At 41.6% G+C, this 19550-nt stretch overlaps 1 protein-coding gene across 4 annotated transcripts in view; it reads right to left on the reverse strand.

Moving 5' to 3' along the window:
- The window catches only part of SRGAP1 (SLIT-ROBO Rho GTPase activating protein 1), a 156373-nt gene that overhangs the window by 14524 nt on the left and 122299 nt on the right, over positions 1–19550 (reverse strand). For all 4 annotated transcript variants that reach the window (XM_074827315.1, XM_074827316.1, XM_074827318.1 and 1 more), the window contains 4 exons: positions 17035–17095; positions 16795–16872; positions 15165–15299; positions 4713–4818 (listed from right to left, as the gene is read on the reverse strand). In XM_074827315.1, coding sequence (XP_074683416.1) covers positions 4713–4818; positions 15165–15299; positions 16795–16872; positions 17035–17095 — 380 coding nt within the window. The remainder of the gene's footprint in view (positions 1–4712; positions 4819–15164; positions 15300–16794; positions 16873–17034; positions 17096–19550) is intronic.

The raw sequence follows: 19550 nt of genomic DNA on the forward strand, positions 1-19550 counted from the left end.
AGACTGAATTGTCTTCTGGAGGCAACTAAGTTCCTGGATCTTGCAAAGACTCTTGTGACTTCTGGTTTCTGTTTTTACCATACAACCTAAAATCCCTGAGCACCTTCCCTTCTGTCCACAAACTCCCACAAGAGTTTCACTTTGGAAGCATCCAAACAAAAGGCTTTGATTGTTCTTATTAATCAACTTTTGCAAGCTCTCCTTTCCTCCAGAAAACGCAACATTACTAGCTTTTAGTGGAAATGATGGCTTTTGAATGGTTCTCTGCAGGGCCAGTCAAACAAAACCTGAAGTGCTGGGAAGTCCTTTACCTCAGTGTTGTTTGGCACTCTGAAGCAGCATATGAATTGTTATGTCTGGTTGTGTTTAAATACAGCATCATATTCCCTTTAGAAAGGGAACTTTAGAGAGTGTTTTCCATGTAAAAGCAATACAAACTGAAGAGGCAAACCTTCTAAATGACTCCCCTCATAACTAGCTTGTAAAACTAATCATGCTCTCCTCTTCCTTATGTCATGATTTATAACATCCTGTGTGTTAATTGGAGACATCTTCTTGTACTGATTTACAAGGTGGTTCAGCCTTTATATATGTGCAAGAATGTGTGAAAAAGATTATAACTATCATCGTGAAACATCTGAAGTTCTGCTGCTGCCTGGTAACACGCAGTGCTCCTCAGGGCTCATGGGGCTGATACTGTTCAACATCTTCATGAATGATCCAGACAACAGGATGAAGGGCACACTCAGCCAACTTGCAGATGATGCCACACTATGTGGGGGCAGTAGATATGTTAAAGGTCAAGGTTACCATTTAAAAGGACCTTTACAAGATGGAGGAACGGACAAATGGGGATTTCATCAAGTTCAACAAGGATGAACGCAAAGTCCTGCCTGTGAGATGGAATACTCCCATGTATTATTACAGTCTGGAGCTGACTGTTGGATAGCAGCTCCCAAGGAAAAGCACTGGGAAAAGCACTTCTTGGACAGGAAGTTGGACATGATTCAGCAATGGGTCCTCCTGCAAAGAAGGCCAGTTGCATATGTGGCTCTATTAGGAAGAGCAGAGCCAGCAGGTCAAGGGAATTGATTACTCCTCTTCCACTTAGTGCTCATGAAGCTGCACATGAGGTATGGTGTCTAGTTTTGAGAGACTGACAAACTGGAGCAAGTCCAGAAAAGGACTACTGAGATGGCTGGGGAGCTGGAGCATACGGGTTTTAAAGTGAAGTGGAGAGAATTGGGTTTGTTCAGCCTTTAGAAGAGAAGGCTAGTGGAGAATCTAGCTGCAATCTTCTACTATCAAAATTATCAAAAAAGAGAGAATCAGACACAGGTGCACAGCAAAGGGATGAGAAGCAACAGACACAATTCACAGCAAGGGATATTCCAACTGGAAGCAGGAGAAAAATTCTTCACTATAAGGTTGACCAAGCACTGGGTCTAACTCCATCCCCTGCTAGATGCAGGAGGAAACATGGTAACAAGTGATGAGGAAAAGGCTGAGGTCCTTAATGCCTTCTTTGCCTCAGTCTTTAATAACAAGACTAGTTGTATTGAGGGAATCCAGACTTCTCAGCCAGAAGGCAGAGACTGGAGAACGACCCCCCTGCAATCCAGGAGACAGTCAGTGACCTACTGCATCACATAGACACACACAAGTCTATGGGACCTGATGGAATACACCCGAGGGTGCTGAAGGAGCTGGCTGGGGTGCTCACCAAGCCACTTTCCATCATTTACCAGCAGTCCTGGCTGACAGATTGGAAATTGGCCAGTGTGACGCCCATATATAAGAAAGGTCGGAGAGATGATCCAGGAAATTACAGGCCTGTCAGCTTGATGTCAGTGCCCGGGAAGCTGATGGAGCAGCTCATCCTGAGTACCATCACACAACACATGCGGGACAACCAGATGATCAGGCCCAGTCAGCATGGGTTTATGAAAGGCAGGTCCTGCTTGACAAACCTGATCTCCTTCTACGACAGGGCGACCCGCTTAGTGGATGAGGGAAAGGCTGTGGATGTTGTCTACCTTGACTTTAGTAAGGCCTTTGACACCGTTTCCCACAGCATTCCCCTGGCAAAACTGGCTGCTTGCGGCTTGGATGACTGCACGCTTTACTGGGTAAAAAACTGGCTGGATGGCCGGGCCCAAAGAGTTGTGGTGAACGGAGTTAAATCCAGTTGGCGGCCGGTCACGAGTGGTGTCCCCCAGGGCTCGGTTTTGGGGCCACTCCTGTTTAACATCTTTATTGATGATCTAGACGAGGGGATCGAGTGCACCCTCAGTAAGTTTGCAGACGACACCAAGTTGGGTGGGAGTGTTGATCTGCTCGAGGGTAGGGAGGCTCTGCAGAGAGATCTGGACAGGCTGGAGCGATGGGCTCAGGCCAACTGGATGAGTTTCAATAAGGCCAAATGCCGGGTGCTGCACTTGGGCCACAACAACCCCCAGCAGCGCTACAGGCTTGGGGAGGAGTGGCTGGAGAGCTGCCAGTCAGAGAGGGACCTGGAGGTGTTGATTGACAGCTGGCTGAACATGAGCCAGCAGTGTGCCCAGGTGGCCAAGAAGGCCAATGGCATCCTGGCTTGTATCAGAAATAGCGTGGCCAGCAGGGACAGGGAAGTGATCTTACCCCTGTACTCGGCACTGGTGAGGCTGCACCTCGATTACTGTGTTCAGTTTTGGGCCCCTCACTACAAAAAGGACATTGAATGACTCGAGCGTGTCCAGAGAAGGGCAAGGAAGCTGGTGAAGGGTCTGGAGCACATGTCGTACGAGGAGCAGCTGAGGGAACTGGGGTTGTTTAGTCTGGAGAAGAGGAGGCTGAGGGGAGACCTCATCGCCCTCTACAACTACCTGAAAGGAGGTTGCAGAGAGCTGGGGATGAGTCTCTTTAACAAAGTAATGAGCAATAAGACAAGAGGTAATGGCCTCAAGTTGCACCAGGGAAGGTTTAGGCTAGATATTAGGAAGTATTTCTTTACAGAACGGGTTGTTAGGCGTTGGAATGGGCTGCCCAGGGAGGTGGTGGAGTCCCCATCCCTGGAGGTGTTTAAGAGTCGGGTCGACATAGCGCTGAGGGATATGGTGTAGTTGGAAACTGTCAGTGCTAGGTTAATGGTTGGACTAGATGATCTTCAAGGTCTTTTCCAACCTAGATGATTCTGTGATTCCGTGCCCAGAGATGCTGCGGATTCTCTGCCCTTTGAGGTTCTTGACTGGACAAAGTCTTGAGCAACTTGATCTAACTTTAGAAGCTTTAAGCAGGAGGCTAGACAGATGAGGTATGCCGTGAGGTTTCATGACTTCATTTGGCCAAGCAGGCATAATTGCATATGCAAAAATCAGAATTGGATTTGCAGAAAGTCAAACTATGGGGATGTTTTTCCTGTGGATGTACCAGGAGCACTTTGGAGGCAGTAAGGGATTTAGCCTGCTTTCTAAATTGCATTCCTGTGGAGAGCACAGATGTAGCTGACACGACCATGTAACAAGTACAACTTCGTATAATTCTGGTCAATCTGTATGTCTAAGTAGAGAAGAAGCTGTGATATAAGCCTTTGAGACATTCACAGTGTCACTTTTTGGGGGATGAATTCATGTTTCAAATGAATGGTTACTTTCATAAAACTTTAGATTTCTGCCCTTCTTTTAAATATTGCTTGAAAGTGGCTCAGAAATTGCTAGAAGAAAGGAAATGGGAACAGCTGTGAATACAACCATGCACACATAACCTGGCTGCAAAGACCCTGTTTCTATAGGAACAGGATGGATGAAATGGGGAAGGTCACAAAGACAGAATGAATCAGCAGAGGGCAAATTTAGCAAAAAAAGAGGAAAAAAGCAATATGAAAACAGATATAACAGGAAACAGACAATATGGCAGCAGAAAGAGAAAAGCTAGAATCAGGGCAAAGTGCACAAGAAGCAAAATTTGCAGGGAAAATACTGAGGTCAGCAAAACTGGAGAGGGCTGCGAAGGACTGGAAGAAGAAACATAGTGCAATTGCCCAACCTGTCTTTGATTTTCTCTTTGAGAATGAAGAAGTTTTTCTGAGATGATGAAGACATGAACACCACTTTCCCTTTCTCACACAACCCTCCTTCCAGCAGCTGCCTGTCTTTCACAATGTGAGGACCAAGGTACTTTATATCAAAGCATACACAGGGGATGTATGTTCTCTATACTGGTAGCTCTATTACCAGAAAATAGAAGCAGCAACACAAAGTCTCACCCTGACAGTGCCTAGCATCTAATAGTGCCTGTGCTGCTTGAATATACTAATTTTTCCCATCAGGAGATTAAAATCAGCTTGAGATAAGGAAAAAAAATCTTCACTTTTAAATTACATAAACTATTTTAAATGTAATTACAGTTTGTATTTGTTATTTTTTTATCAGCTTATTTTGTTATTAGCTTTAATGCTGTAGCCTGCACTTCTCATTTCAGACTGCACTTCTCATTTCAGACAACGCTTTAATCTGTCTTATTACAACCTTGCTGAGTTTTGGACAAATGGAATTCTAATTTTAATGAAAACTGGTCTTTTCCTTCTGTTTTCATTGTCAATTAGATCATCTTTTGTGTTAAATGGAGCTTAAATATAAATTCTACATAGAGAATGAGTAAACTCAAAGAACTTCAATACCAGCAGAGGAAGGCAGATAAAGATACAGTACCTCAGGGAATTATAAAGCACTTACTGGTTGAGGAAGGCAAAGAGGTATCTCATCACTATAAGGACCGATCTGGGCAAAGTAAGGAGGAGTTTGCGGATGTGAAGAGCCCTCTCATAGAGATTGTCTATTCCTGCAAACAGAAGAAAGTATTTTAAGTTCCCTTTCATATGACGGTCTAAAATAGCATTCAGTCAGTTTACTCAATTTACTTTGACTCTTTACCATCACATGTCCCTAGCCAATATCTTCTCATTTTGGCCTATTAGAAAAATAAGATCTAAAAGTCCTTCTTCCTCTCATTAAAACCACAAAATTTAAAAGTAACTCCTTTAAATATAAGAAGTTACAAATCTGCCTAAGCCAAACCCTGGCCACTTGCTAAGGTAGACAGCCCACAAAACCACAATATCAGTACATTAATAACCTGAGGGAACCAAGGAGAGATGTTTGCCATCAGTTTCAAATATGGATTCATTCTCTTCATTTGAATGTTCACATCAGATATAATATTTCAATCACCAAGCTTCTCTAATGAGCTTCCTTAATCCAATGTCCAGCTATAACTCTCTTAATGGCAAAGCAGGAGAAAGGCCTTATGTTTTATGGTGTGTAAGCAACAAACACAAAGATCACATGCATTTTCCCAAATGATTTTTTAGCAGTCCACCAAAATTCTTCTGAAGCAGGCAAAACAAGGTCAGCTTAATAAAAGCATCAGTTCCTAATGTCTTATAAAAAGGATGCAATATCTTGTACGTTGCTCAAAAAGATTATGTGGCTGCAAGGGGGGTAATGATGAGAAAAAAGCATAAATTGTTTTTCAGCATAAGTAATATCTCAGTTTTCTTACTCAACGTGTTTTCTGTGTAAGTGATACTGTTAGAAACAACCTAAAATTTCAGTAATGCTTTTTATGTCAGCCAAGAAAGAATGCTGCAATTGACAATATCTAGGGGAAATCTTAGCAGATTACATGAGAAATACTGTCCAGTGGCAGTGAAATGGATATTTGAAAATTTGGAAATGAGAAACAGGAGCTGATTCCAATAGCTGAAAAGCCATTTGTACCACAGAACATGATATTTAAGAGTACACATTTAAAATAATTACTTACATGAAAATGTGCTAACCGTAAACAGAGTTCCTAGTGTTTATTTGTGCTCTTTGGTATGGCTATTTGTACTAATCAGCATTTATTTGCAGATGCAATTTTGATTTATGTTTCTTAGAAGAACAACCGGTGTCTAGTAATTAGTATTTTGGTACCAAGAACTAAGCATAAACAGAGCACGTCGGCAGCAAGACTTCTGTTTACCATGCAGAAGTGCTATAGTTCATTAGGAAATGCCAGTGTGGTGAACTGAGGAGAAAGCTTATTCTGTGTTCCTGCATCTGCATTTACAGGAGATTCCACTGGCTCAGTACCACTAGTGTGATGTGGAACAGAAGATTCTGGGATGGGGTGAAACTCAGCATCTCGAGAACTTCTGCAGGAGAACAGCCCTCCACTGCTTGCATGAAGGAAGTCCATTTGGATTGTGGTGTCTATTGTGGGAGCAGAAAAGCAAAACTCCTGCAGGGGGTAAAAACCTATTCTCTAGCAGAGAGGCTGGAGGCTGGTACAGTGTCCCTGGTGAGATGTCGCAGAGCTGGTGGGGAAAAGGACTGCTGAAAAGTTGTATGATTTATAACCTAATGAGTCACACTGAACCCAAACTCTAGCTGAAAATCAGTTCAAGCCATTACACTTTCTCAAGTGGAGTATGGGACTTGAAATTTATTTTGATGTTTCTGTTAAATGTGGACTGCATGAATCAAGAAGGAGTATTTCTGGTTACTGGTTAAGAACTGGAGTCCATGGCAGGGACGTGCTAAGCCTGGGAGCTGCTTGCACAGCGAGGATCCGCAGAGTAACCACAGAGTAATCTCCTCTCCCTTTCCAGTGCATAGCACATCCTGGAGATGTCAATGCTATGTGCTCTCAGTTCTGCACTGTAGTGTCACACTGCTGTTCTGCACAGCCCACAGACACCAGTTTTAGTGCAAGGCCTTTCTCCACCTGCCTGAACTAAGCCATTCCCAGTGGAAGGAGCCTGCCTATATCTTCAGTTCCTGTTCTTCCAACAAAAACAGCTGCTGTTACAGCTAGGGCACCTTGTGAGTCTCCAGCTCAGCTGACCTTCCCCCTGACAAGCCTGTCTGTGAGTCTCTGCACACAGACCTGTAGGTCTGGGTGATTTTGAGCCTGTGTGCATGCGTGCAGGTGGATTTTCTATGGAGTGGGGCTGAGTGAGGAAAGTCCAAAGGCACTTTGGTTAAGTCTTTCAACACCCCCGCCTCAGCAGCACTGCTGAGCCATGCTGTGGCACAACTCCTCTCCAGCCTTTCTGCCCTGTGTGCTGGATGTGGGAAGGTGGAGGGAAGTTGTGATGCAGCACCAGGACTTGCCATCTGCATTACAGCCTTTCCTGGCTAATGCCTTGTGCTGCAGACCAGCCTCTTCCAGACAGTTCTGGAGACCGGCCCTGGACCAGGTTCAATCACCACTGAACTCAAATCAGACCCAAGAAATGCACTGGCCGGACTCCCAGGTGGGTCCAGCAGCTTCTTTCAGAAATGTGCTGCCTATCTGGATGCAATAGCTCTGACTAAACTAGTGAGCTAAACCAGGATGGAGCACAGTCTTGAACACCAGCAGGCAGCTACCACACAGTAGTTATCACACTCTCCAATGTGCTCATGGTCTGTGCCAACAACAAGTCTTCCAATCAGTTCCTAGACATGGTTCACAGGATGCATGAGCCAGAAACTGGTCCCAGTAGGCAGCATGGACACGCAGAGCAGGTACAGAGAGTTTGCCTGTATGGCCATGTGATGAGCTATCCAAGCTGCCCTACTAGGAGCATGATCAGTACTAAGTACTAGCAGGTCACCTCTGTACTGAAAGCAGTTACAAGCTATACATGCTGGAATGAGGTGTGTGTATTTCCAATACCTTTCTGGTAACCCAGTGCCAGTTTCCATGAAAACCCCTTTACTGAAAATCCAAACTACTGCCAAGCGGTAAATTCATGTGCTTTCCACATTGTCTCAAAAGGCCTGTTTTTCTTTCTCAGCACTGATTTGGTTTAAAGGAGATAGGTAATAATGTTACATATTTGAGTGCTGCTTTTAAATGAGGAGCCAAAATTCATAGATGCTTGTGTGTATGCAGTGTGTGAGTGTTTGGGTAGTAGGAAAGAAGGAATGAATACAGAGCCATCTTTCTGCATCGGGGCCGAAAGAATTTGCAGCTCTGCTGCTTCCCATGCAGAGGGAAGAGAAAGCATTGCTTTGCCTCCACTGGCTTTGCTGAAGAGAGCCTTGGGGTAGAACAGCCATCCAAGCTACAAGCTGGTTGCTGCAAGGAACCACTGGCAATCCCAACACTGCAGAAAGCTGGCTGTGTCTTCCCTCTTACATCACTTCTGTTGAAGACCCTCTTTTCATTACACTGATTTTCGAGAACTGTAATAAGCCCTACCTCAGCGCCCGATGAGGTATTACCCATTCCTCAGCTAAGTGCTGATATTACATGACTTGTCCTAATAACGCAATTAGCTGCCAAGAGAAACAGAAATCAGGGGATTTAAAAACTGGTTCATTACTCCAATGATATGATGAGACTCACAAGCAACAGGACAAGCCTCTGGCAAGGCCAAGCACACTGAGAACGAACGTGGTTTATCTGACTGTGGAGTGAGAGAGGGAATGGAGATCTGTGTGAAGGACACATGAATATCAACCACAAACCAAGACTACTGTCAGGTACATATCACAAATAGAAAACGGTTATTACTTTCTAGTTCCCAGTTCTCAGAGCAGAGCAAACCATTTGGAGCTGTGGTCTGACACACCTCCCTTCCAGGCCCGTCTCAGCCATGGGGGTCAAACCCACAAGCAGAAGAGTTTCCTGCCAGCCAGGTGAGAAAGTGTTTGGTGTGAGAACACTGTACTCCTGTCAAAGTGGAGCTACAGGGCAGCTCAGAGCACAGGAGACATTTATGGGGTGAAACAAGAGAAGGGGAAGAGGACAGCTTCTGGGGCTTCATGACTATAGCACTCTGTGGAAGAGCTGGGCACCTACACCCAGAACTATATTGTATTTTTATCAGACAATAATAGAGCAAAGCACCCTAATAATATAAGGTGCTTGGTTTTCTGTGTATCCATAAAATTATCTAGGCATCTAAGCATCAGAGGTGTTTGAGATCTAAGGAGCCTCCACCAGCTACTACAAAAAATTAAAAACAGAGAGCTCAGAGGACTCTTCAGAGGTCATTTAAGTCTACAGTCTTTGACTTTACCTTAATCACCTCTGAGAGATGTCTGTCCAACCTGTTCATAAAATCCTCCAAAGAGGCAGATCACAACCTCCACAAGAAGATCTGCTGAGGTGTAATCTTGCATTGCTCTTGGAAAAGATTTATTTATTTATCTCCCATGGACTTCCTCTGCAAACATTCCTTGTCCTTGAACTGGATGAATGAATCCAGATGAGACTAATGTCATTACATAAATACTTATCAGCTAGCTGCCTCTTTGTCAGCCACGGCCTAAGGACCAGTTCTCAACAGCATGAGATAGGCATAAATCCTAGCTACCCAAGCCTTAAAAGGTGTGATCTTCAGCCTCCAAGAACACTGGAACCTGTTCTGGAGAGGCAGTGTCACCTTTGCTTACTGCAGAGACATACAGAACTGATGAATGTCCACATTTGCAACATGTTTTAACCACCTGGTGACTCATGATGGGAATTTTGCAAAGGCAGACTCCAAAGTGAAACAGATCAAAAGTGAACAATCTGCCTCAGAAGAGTAAAGGAAACCTGAGAGGGGAGGAAACACAGTTAATAACACAAGCCCCCAAATACTAATAAAACAAAACTAAATTATAACTGAAGAGAGGGATGCATTCATCCTAAATAACATTAAGAAAATGTAAACTGAAGTTTAAATAAGCAACAATCCTGAAGTAGTGGAGCATGTAAAAGGCAATAAATATTCAAATATATAAATGCAGTGCTTTGGTGATGGAGAACAAAAAGACTTTTGCAAGAGAGCAATTGCTGGTGGTTTCATAATATTTTGGGCCAACTGGACAGCTACATGCCTTTAACACTCTGGTTTAGTTAAAAATGCTACAAAAGCACTGTATTTTTCCTGGTCTTGGTTCTACACATGGCCTCTCCTGCACTGGTGATGTGATATGGTTATCCAATGAGAAGATTCAACCTGGGAGCAGTCAGAGCTCAGAAACATGAGTTCTGTATTACGTATGTTCTGCCACTCTCTGTTAACAGACAACCTCCATGGGCCAATCTCAGTAGTAACAAAAGAATTGCAAACATTTGGCAATGGGAAGATGTTATTGATCAGAACATGTGGAAGGAGAAACCTGTTGTCAGCAATAAATGAACTGTGCTACACTAACAGCCAGTGCTATGCAAGCTAAGCATATTTCACAGGCAAGGGTAGCGCAATGGAGGAAGAAGAAAGCAAACAATGGTAATTTAAGATATCTCTCTCCTTTAGGACCACTGTTTTGAAGGATTAAATCCAATGTGGTATCTCTATGTGGGGGTCACTAGCTACTTCCACTTGGTGTGGTACCTACTAGTAACAGAGTGAATGCCTAATGCATATTTTACACACTCGCTGAACATCAAATGGGACTGAGTTACACTTGCAGATGTAATTTTTATGGTCAATTTGCAGCTGACAAGTAATCTACATGAATATGTATTAGTGCTGAAGTTAACAATTTGTGCCTCTTTCCACTTTGGTAGATGAGTGCAATCTAACTTGAAGATATGTATATATTAACTCAGCAATGCCACTTACAGCTCTTCCAGATCTATTTAAGAAGCCATTACAGGAGGACAAACACAACGGTCTCCACTGTCACTTAGGGAAGGAAACAGTTGTCATTTTATTGAAACTTTTTTAGGAAGAGTTGACAATTCAGAATATAGTTTTTTACTTTTTAAGTAATGGGCAATAGTCTGGAAAAGCAATAAAGTAATTTCCTTTCATAACATTTATGACTTTAGGTAAATGGGCACTGCTGGCAGGAAGGGATTGAAATGATGAAAGTCAGAAGGAAAGAAGATGTAAGTTTTCATCCATCCTGGCATCTTAATATATCAAATTTAAGGCAAGGGAGATGAAACCATAAAGAATTATAATGACCTGAGCAGAAGCTAAGCAGTCTGGGTAGTTGAGATGTATCTCCTGCCACATTGCACAGCTATGTATGTAAACGTGAACTGTAATTCATGTGTATAAGAACTCACACCAGGAGAGGAACTGCAGTTGCCCAGCAGTGAAGGTGAACTATGGCCAGCCCTAAGCACAGCTTCAGTACCCTCTGCCTCCATGTAACTCCTGTTACAAATATTTCGCTTGCGTTTGGCCCAACCTGTTTCTACAAAGGGGCAGAGAAGAAGTGTAGTGCAACTCTCCTCCCTTCCCCAACACCCTATTTTACCCTCTGGATTGCCGAGTGTTGCTGGGAGCAATAGCAGACACTCCTTTTGCTGAGAATGCAGAATTATGGCCCATAATCAGATGGATTCTTTACGTTCTGTCCTACCTTTCATGCCTACTCTGGAGAAGTAATAATTTGCCCCAAATTTTATCTAAAACAGTTCATAAGCCCAAACAGAATAACATTGTTCTCGTGAGTCTATTTAATACAAATTGCCCTAAAAGTCAGTAATTTTGCACTGTTTCCACTGTATTTGCAAAAGGGAAAGCATTGAATCACAATGCTCTATTTTATTTGGAAATATATTCATAAATGCAAAGGAATTCCTCAGTGGCTGTACTGAGGAAAGGTTCATTTTGCAGCTGTAGCCTCAGTTATGCTTGACATCCATAACTAAGTACTTCAGTTTCAAGGGGTTTTTTACTGGCAACGTTACATTTCCATATAAAATGTGTGACATTCTGCCCTGTTACAGTTTTATATGAACATTAACTTTATGAATTTGCTTTTCCCCTCCCCCCTTTTATAACAATTTCTGCCAATCATTAAAAAACCCACATTTATCTTGAAAAACTATTTGAAAGCAACTTAATGTTTATTCCTTTCCTCACTGTTTAGCAGACAGTGAATGCAATATGAATTAAGAGTATTTAAACCCTCTTAATTAAAAATGCAAAAGCTTTCTGGACTTTACATATCAACTGTGATCTAAAGAAGTTACAGTAATGTGTGTTCTCACAAGAGGAAAGGGAGTCAGGCCCTGCTCCCATTAACATGAAGACCAACATACTTAATATGTAAGGCCACATGAGCACGGAAAAAGAAGCTAAAGCAACTATGACAGGTTCAATGTCTGAAGTGGGAGAAAAATCTTGCCTAGACTGTCTTCCTTTTTGCAAGATACACAAAGCGCTAAGGTTAAAATGTAGCAATGGAAAGGGTCTTTGAGACTGAGTTTTTGATAGCATGTGCCATATAGGTGCTATTTAAACTAAACTGTGACAGGTAGTATATTCTGAAATGCTTGTTGCTTGCTTTTGTTTTTTTTTTAAAGAAAAGCATCTTATTCCCTGAAGTGGTGGGCCACTTAAAACACACAGACTAGGTACACAGCTGTAAAAACACTCCACCTCAGGCTTCTCATCAGAAGATGCAGACACACAACCTCCTGTTCCCAGTGTGTGGTTCTGGGGCTGGCTGTGGTTTCAAGGCACAAGAGCTGTTTCTTTCTCTCCTCACACCACATTCAAACCCCCCAATGTGACAACACAAAGTAAACTCACCCCAATGTGCTCAAAGAGAAAACCCCTTTTGTCCTCCCATGTTCCAAACCCACCTCTCCTCCCTCCGCTGAAGGAAAGCATTGACATGCCATTTCAGAGTGCCCCTAACAATAACCTCGTGGAAACCAAACCAAACAACAAAATCATCCTCTCCAGCTTCCTTCAAAACCTGCCAGAAACAGATCTGGAACTCTTACAACACATTATCAGGAAGAAAATACTCTGCCTTCTTCTGTAACAGCAACAGCAGAAGTCAAACCTAGCAGAACTACTCAGTCATTACACCTCATTTTGACAAGCTGTCATAGACATGATACTCCAGACTTATGACAGCTTCAGAGAACAGCCAGTCCACACCAGGATCAGATGGCAACTCCTCTTTCTCAATAACTGCCCCATTTTAAAATGTGGCTGCTAAAAGCAGTAACTTTGTTCCAGGCTATTGGTTGTTACTGATTTCAGCTCTGCTGGATGATACTATTATTTAAAAAAAACACTTGCAAAAAAATAATCCGCTGCCTAGTTTGAACATGCAATAGTTGGACATCCTCTAAGGAAACCAAGGCGTAGTGCTAGGGATCTAGTATTCCTTGTCATTTTTCTTCAAGTTCTTAATAACAGAAGACCATTTTGGGATAACTGAACTGGATCCCTCTCAGACAGTGACGCTCTAAGAGGTTGGTGGATCTCTCCCGCCTACACAGGTGTCATGCACACATACTCAGTCCACTGAACTTCTACCCCTCCTTCCAAATAAATACCCCACCCTGTCTTCAGAAGTTTCAATAGAGAATGGGAACTCTTTGAAATCATTCAGGTTCCTCTTCTTGGAACACATTTAAAAGGTTCTTTTGGGCAAATATTCTTGCATCTCCTAAGCACTCACTTGTATAATCTGTAAACTGAATACTCATTCCTGGTATTTTACAATTCTATTTAAAGCTCTTCAACACAGTGGAGTGCAATACCACCTCCATGTGTAAGAACCACCATTTATATTTTTCTTAATGATTAGTCAAAATAATAACGTCATGAAGAGATCCAATGGGCAGAATCTGACAGCAGAAATTTTGAAAAAGAAAACTGGTACAAATGTTTAACGATGAAAGTGATTAATCATTTGAATAGCTTATGCAAGAATGTGGTAGATTTTCTGTCAACTGAAGCCATTAAATCAATAAATTTTTCCAGCAGACATGCTTTAATTAATCCAGAAGTTATGGAAATCAGCGCAGGATTATTAAGTAAAGTTCCATCATCCCTGTCATGCAGAAAATCACTCAGTCAAAATGATCCTCTTTTAGATTTCAATTTCTATGACTCGCAGACATTTTCTGGGCTGTGGCACTGCAGTTAGCTAAAGCTAAACTCAGGCAGAACCAAGATTATGCTTCCTAAAGAGACAGTGTCCCCCTCAGCATCAGGAATCAGACTGTTAAACTGTGGTTTTGAGGTCCTTCAGGACTCCTCAGTACCACTGAGTCTGTAAATAGCAATTGCTGCACAAAACCCCACAAAAAATAAAACATGAAATATTGCACATAGACCTGGTCACAGTGATCCATGCATTTGTAACCTCCAGGCTGAATTACTGCAATCCTCCCTATGTGGGAAGGAAACCACACATGTTGGGTTCCCCCAGCAGCGAACAGAAAGGGGCGGCCATCTGATGGCTGGCCCAGGACACTGTGCACACATCAGTCTGCGGTTCTGCCTGTTAGGCTGAGACCCCTTTGCCAAAATAACAGAGTTTGGAGAGAGCCTGCCCTAATTAATATCCCAAAGGACTGGCCCTCATTACCTGTGAAACTGTCTCTTTCTCCATTCAGCTGAAGCAAGCAAGTTATAAAGGAAGGATTGAAAGGAGGAAATTCTTCCACAAAGCTAGCACCTCTGACCACTCCAAAGGACCCACAGGGAACAGTAAGCCTACTGATAGTTGGCTTGGCCTCACCCCTCCTCAACATCTGCAGGGATCTGTGAACTGGAAGAGGTTTTGTGCATGCCAGAGCAATTCACTCATCCACTGAGAACTTTCTAAATTACTACAACCTCTCTATGTCCAGTTGCGAACACCAGCAGTGTACAGACCCATGCAATGCTCCTCCAAGGCATCCCATTACAACCTGTGTGTTGACAGGCAGACAGGGCTCTTCCACAGACAACATTCAGCTGCTCTCCTCCATTCCTGCACTGAAGGGTTTTCCCAACAGTTGGATCGGGGGTTTTAAGCTGAGCACAATAAAGGTCCAGAACCACACAACGTCAAGCAGTTAGTTACTTATTCACCAGTGCTGACTCCAAGCTGCAGGGCATGAAAACCTTTGCAGAAAGTAATGTACCCTGTTAGCACGGTCATGACTTCATCCCCTTCCGTCTGCCCCAATGCACAGAGGAAAATAATAATGCATTTAAATTTAACTCTCTCTTGTACACCAAAAGATATTCTTCCTGCCCTATTAAACAAAGAGCTGTACTGTACATTAATCCCACTGGAAAAAGGGAACAACCACAGCTGTGAGTATGACTAATAACTGACCCAGACTGGTACAGATGGCAAACAAATTGTCTCAGAAAAATCTGTGAAGTTAGCTCTTTTTTCAGGCTGCTACTGTATATATGAAAGTAAAATTCTATTGAGAAAGAAACAGAGATTTCTACTTACTGATACAAGAAATAAGATCATTAAATCTTTCCTTAGGAAAGACAGGATTTTCCAGCCCTCGGAAATAGAGCTTCAGTACTCCAGCAACTGAGTTAATGTCATGGTTACTTTGGTCATCTGCCAAAGGATTTTCACCTTAAAAAGTAAATAAAGTGAATGAAACACACATGCAGGAGCATTTTTGCATGCAACATTTTTATAAGTGAGTGACATTTTTGGGGTTTTTTGTTTTTAGTATGTGGGAGGTGGCAATGCAAGCATTCAAGTAAGATAATAAACACTGATTTAGAAATCCCAGCCTGTGATTAAACTAAAACCGGCAGCCTAAATACAGCTTCCTTTAAATTACACAACCTAGTGATCTCTTAGGTCCTGAACTTCCAACTAGGTATTTATGGACATGTTGTGATTTACAGTTAGTAAAATAAAAAAGCCAAATTTTCTTAATTGTATAGAGTTTCTCAGACTATTCCTTGGGAACTTACATAAGGCAAATTGAGTTAGTTGAATTGGAAATCTGTCTTCATTCTGAAAACTTAAAACATTTAGGAATATGTGCAACCATTTTGTGAAAACACTGTATAGGAACTGAAACCCTAACTAAAACCTCAGCCATGAGTGAACCACATGCAATTTTAAAGACTTAATCTTTATTTTGAAACACTTTAAAATGTATGTATCCTCCAGAATAACACTACCTAGGATAAGCCGTTAACAATAAGGCAGCTGGAGAATAGGAGGATGTGGCTTCACTTTGCAAGTAAAACCAGTTGCTTCATGTATCTTGTCAAAGATGAGATCGGTTTTAACAAGGTATGTAACTAATCCTGGGGAGAAAAATCCTGTGCATATTTTTTCATGCTTTTAGTCACAAGACTTATTGCTCCAAGAGTTTTCTCATTAGCAGATGATCTGAAAAAGGTTTTTCTGGAAATTTAAAAAAAAACAGCTTTAAGACCCAAGAAAAGAGAATGTAATATGTAAAAAAAATTGTAACTAGTATTGTTTTAACAGAGTTAGTGGATTGCTGGATCCTGGTTCCCCTAGCAGAGCAATCCTAGGCTGGGTATTGCACACCACTCATGTTTAAAAAGCTGTTTTCACTTCCTGGTATCTCTCCCATGATTCCTCCTCTGAGGCTGAAGTTTCTCTCGGGAATGAAAACAATGGTTGAAAATGGAACAATCCTTTCACAGCCCGTATTCTCATTGATCGTGCCACTTTGGCAGAGGGACCAGAAAGTTGAGCACTTGTATTCTGGAAGATCAAGTAACAGGGTTCTCAAATTGCGTTAAGTAGTCTCTTGAATCTAATTAAAACCCATAATCTTTCCTTTCTGAGGATCTTTAAAATAAAATCTAGACAAATTATTATTTGCAGTTTATCATTAACAAAAGACTGAAGTTTACAGTTGATTCAGGAGTCATATGCCTCGTCTAAGCAAAACGAAAAACAATCTCAAGCTCATAGGACATAACAGGGGAAAAACATAGTACTTCATCTTAAGCATACGACTGTGCAGTACACAAAGTGCATGCAAACTGCTTAAACACCCAAGAAATTAATTACAATTTAAAAGATTTTAAAATGTCAGATATTAAGGTGCTCCAATAAATGAAAATGCAATTACCTCTCTCAAATGAATTTTTAATATCATTGACTTCCACCTGGGAACCAGACACTCTAAAAATTCCCTGATGCTGAAGACCTGCAGCAAAGATGGGAGACAGTGGTGAGAAATGAATCTAGTTTTTAAAATACTTTTAAACTCTATTTTAAAAACAAAGCTGTGGTGGTAAATGCATTATGCAGAAGATACACAAAAAAGTCAGCACAACAATGAAATGACATAGTATGTTTCAGAGTTTACCGTATAAATTGATAAATCTGATACAGCTTTCCACTATGAGAGGAATGACTTGTCCTGAATCCTGGAAAAACAAGAGCAGAAAGAGTGAACTGCAGATTGGAAAGAGGAAACCTCCCTACTCTGGACTGAATGTGAAAATGCATTTTCTTGGTCAATCCAGATGGACATACAGTGCTGGCAAAAAAACATGTAAGAAAAGAATATTTCTAACAGAGTTCTCTTCCCATTTAGGGAGGAAGGGAAAGGAACAGGTGAAGAGAAAGGATTATGGTTCTTCATTAAAATAACTGAATCAGGAAATTCAGAGACTTCATTCTCTACCTCTGCCACTGTATCTGGCTAACACTGTATGTGACATCTAAGCTCATGCATATTTTAGGGTTTTGAAGCAAAATGAGTTAAAGCAGTGAATTTTCCTTTCAAAAAGTTTGCTATTAAGAACAATAATTCATGATGAAGATGCTCCCTCTGCATCCATTTAACTTACCTTTCTTTTCCTGATGGAGAAAATCCTACATGGACCTAAATACATAGGACCTAACTCCCTGAGGTGGGTTTTTTTTTTTGTGAAAAATGTTGATCACAAAGAGTTGACAAGGCCTTACTGGACCTGCTGGATTATCAGAAATGTTCTTGGAGAAGAGGCACCAAATGACATTGCATGAGGTACCAGGTGTCTCCCTCCTGACCTGAGAGCACTCCTACGTGCTCTGCTGATTTTGCGTGTCCTGACATAGAGCAGTTGATGACCTGGCACGTTGTTTCAGGCTGCTCTAACTAGTTGGTAATACACTGGGTGGTGAACTGCAGCCACTTCGAGCTGAGCATGTGGTTCAGCTGCCTCCTCTGTAGGCACAAACGTATTGGGAAAGGGAGGTCACAGCCTACACCTCCTCGCCTGCAACTAGCAGAGCTCAGGGGAGCGTGGTCTCAGCCACGATACAGCAGCAGGTCTATAGCCACATCTTCAGTAAAGTAGAGGTGTTTTAATAAATGGGAATAAATGCTTGTGATGGGAGGGAGAGAAGATGATTATACACTAATTTTCAGTGAGTTATTTGTTTCTTTCTTTTAAACTGCTGATTTTCCAAAAGAACTGTCACAGTCCTTCATCTGTGTGTTTTGGCACTTTAAAAAAATGGATGTTTTATCCCAAGCACATTAAGGACTACAAGTCATCAAATATCTATTAAAGACACAAATCATATGATTAAAAATTGTTTGGAAAAGTTGGTGCTTACACTGGAAAAATTACTGTTTCATAAATAATAGGTACCTTTGAAATTCTTGTCTTGGAAGCTGTAATTTTTCTTTCCATATGAATTTCAAATATGTAAGCACTCAGAGAACTGATTAATTCATTTGAAAGTTTAATATAAAACCATGTGTACTATAAAACCATGAATTCAAAAGCACCCTGTAACTCAGAATACATGTTTCCTGTTACAAACTAGTCTTTCATTTTCATACTAAATTACACTAATGGGAAGTTTATGAATTAAGCCCAAGTAGAAGAAAAGCCAACTACTAAAAAAAGTTTGAAAAATAACACACAGTGAAGCAATGAAACAATGCACTTACTGAGATAACCTAACCCCTGATCTTTTGTGTACTCCATGATGTTTTAGTGGGGCTTAAAAAGACTGTACCGCTAATTATGCTACTTAAATTGTGGCTTGTCTGTCTTTTAATTTAAAGCCTAGCAAAGACTGGCTAGCCAAGAACCAGTAATGTCTGGATGAGCTTTTTCTGTTTGAGTTGTGTCATGATTCAGTAACAGCTGAATAAAAAAACCCCCATGGAACAGGTCAGCTGCTAAACCCAGGAATACTGTCATCTTCACCAACACTGAGCAGCCTGGCTCTCCAAAAAAGCAGAGTATTAGAAAACATGCACAACATGCACCCGTATCTCCTGTTAGTATACTGGTTCATGCAAAGAATCTAAAGCCTCAGAAAAGATAGTGTTTGCAGTAAGAAATTAAAAAAAAAAATTACTTTCATACCTGGTTTTGGAGAATCTGTTCAGAACCACACACCACTTTGTAGTTAAGTAATTCCCTGAAATAATCTAAACTAACGCCTTTGGATTTTGGATCTCATGACAGAAAAATAATTTGCAGTAACAATCTGCATTGACGAAATGTCAAGAACAGTGACCCTACCATTGCTGTGAATTTAATCTGATGTGTGTACTCAGTGAATGTATGTTTGGGACTAATTACCATTTCTTATGATGCAAAAATGTAAAAAGCAGTTTGGTGCAATACTGTATTTCACTAGCTGTAAGCCTTTTGTGCCTGTCAAAATGACTCATTCCTATCAGGAATGACATGGTCTTTGGGCATGGATGTTTTCCTAGGTTAGCTGCCACACTGGCAAATCTGTCACAAGGCTACCAGCTTTCTTTCCCCCTTTTTTTTTGAGAGACTAACTATGTAGGACTCTTCACTTGCAAAAGTAAGCCCTGTCACCCACCCTGTCATGTAGCATAACCCTCTTCTCTGTGAGAGAAAA

This window comes from Strix aluco, chromosome 5 (assembly GCF_031877795.1).
Source record: "Strix aluco isolate bStrAlu1 chromosome 5, bStrAlu1.hap1, whole genome shotgun sequence".
Taxonomy (NCBI): domain Eukaryota; kingdom Metazoa; phylum Chordata; class Aves; order Strigiformes; family Strigidae; genus Strix; species Strix aluco.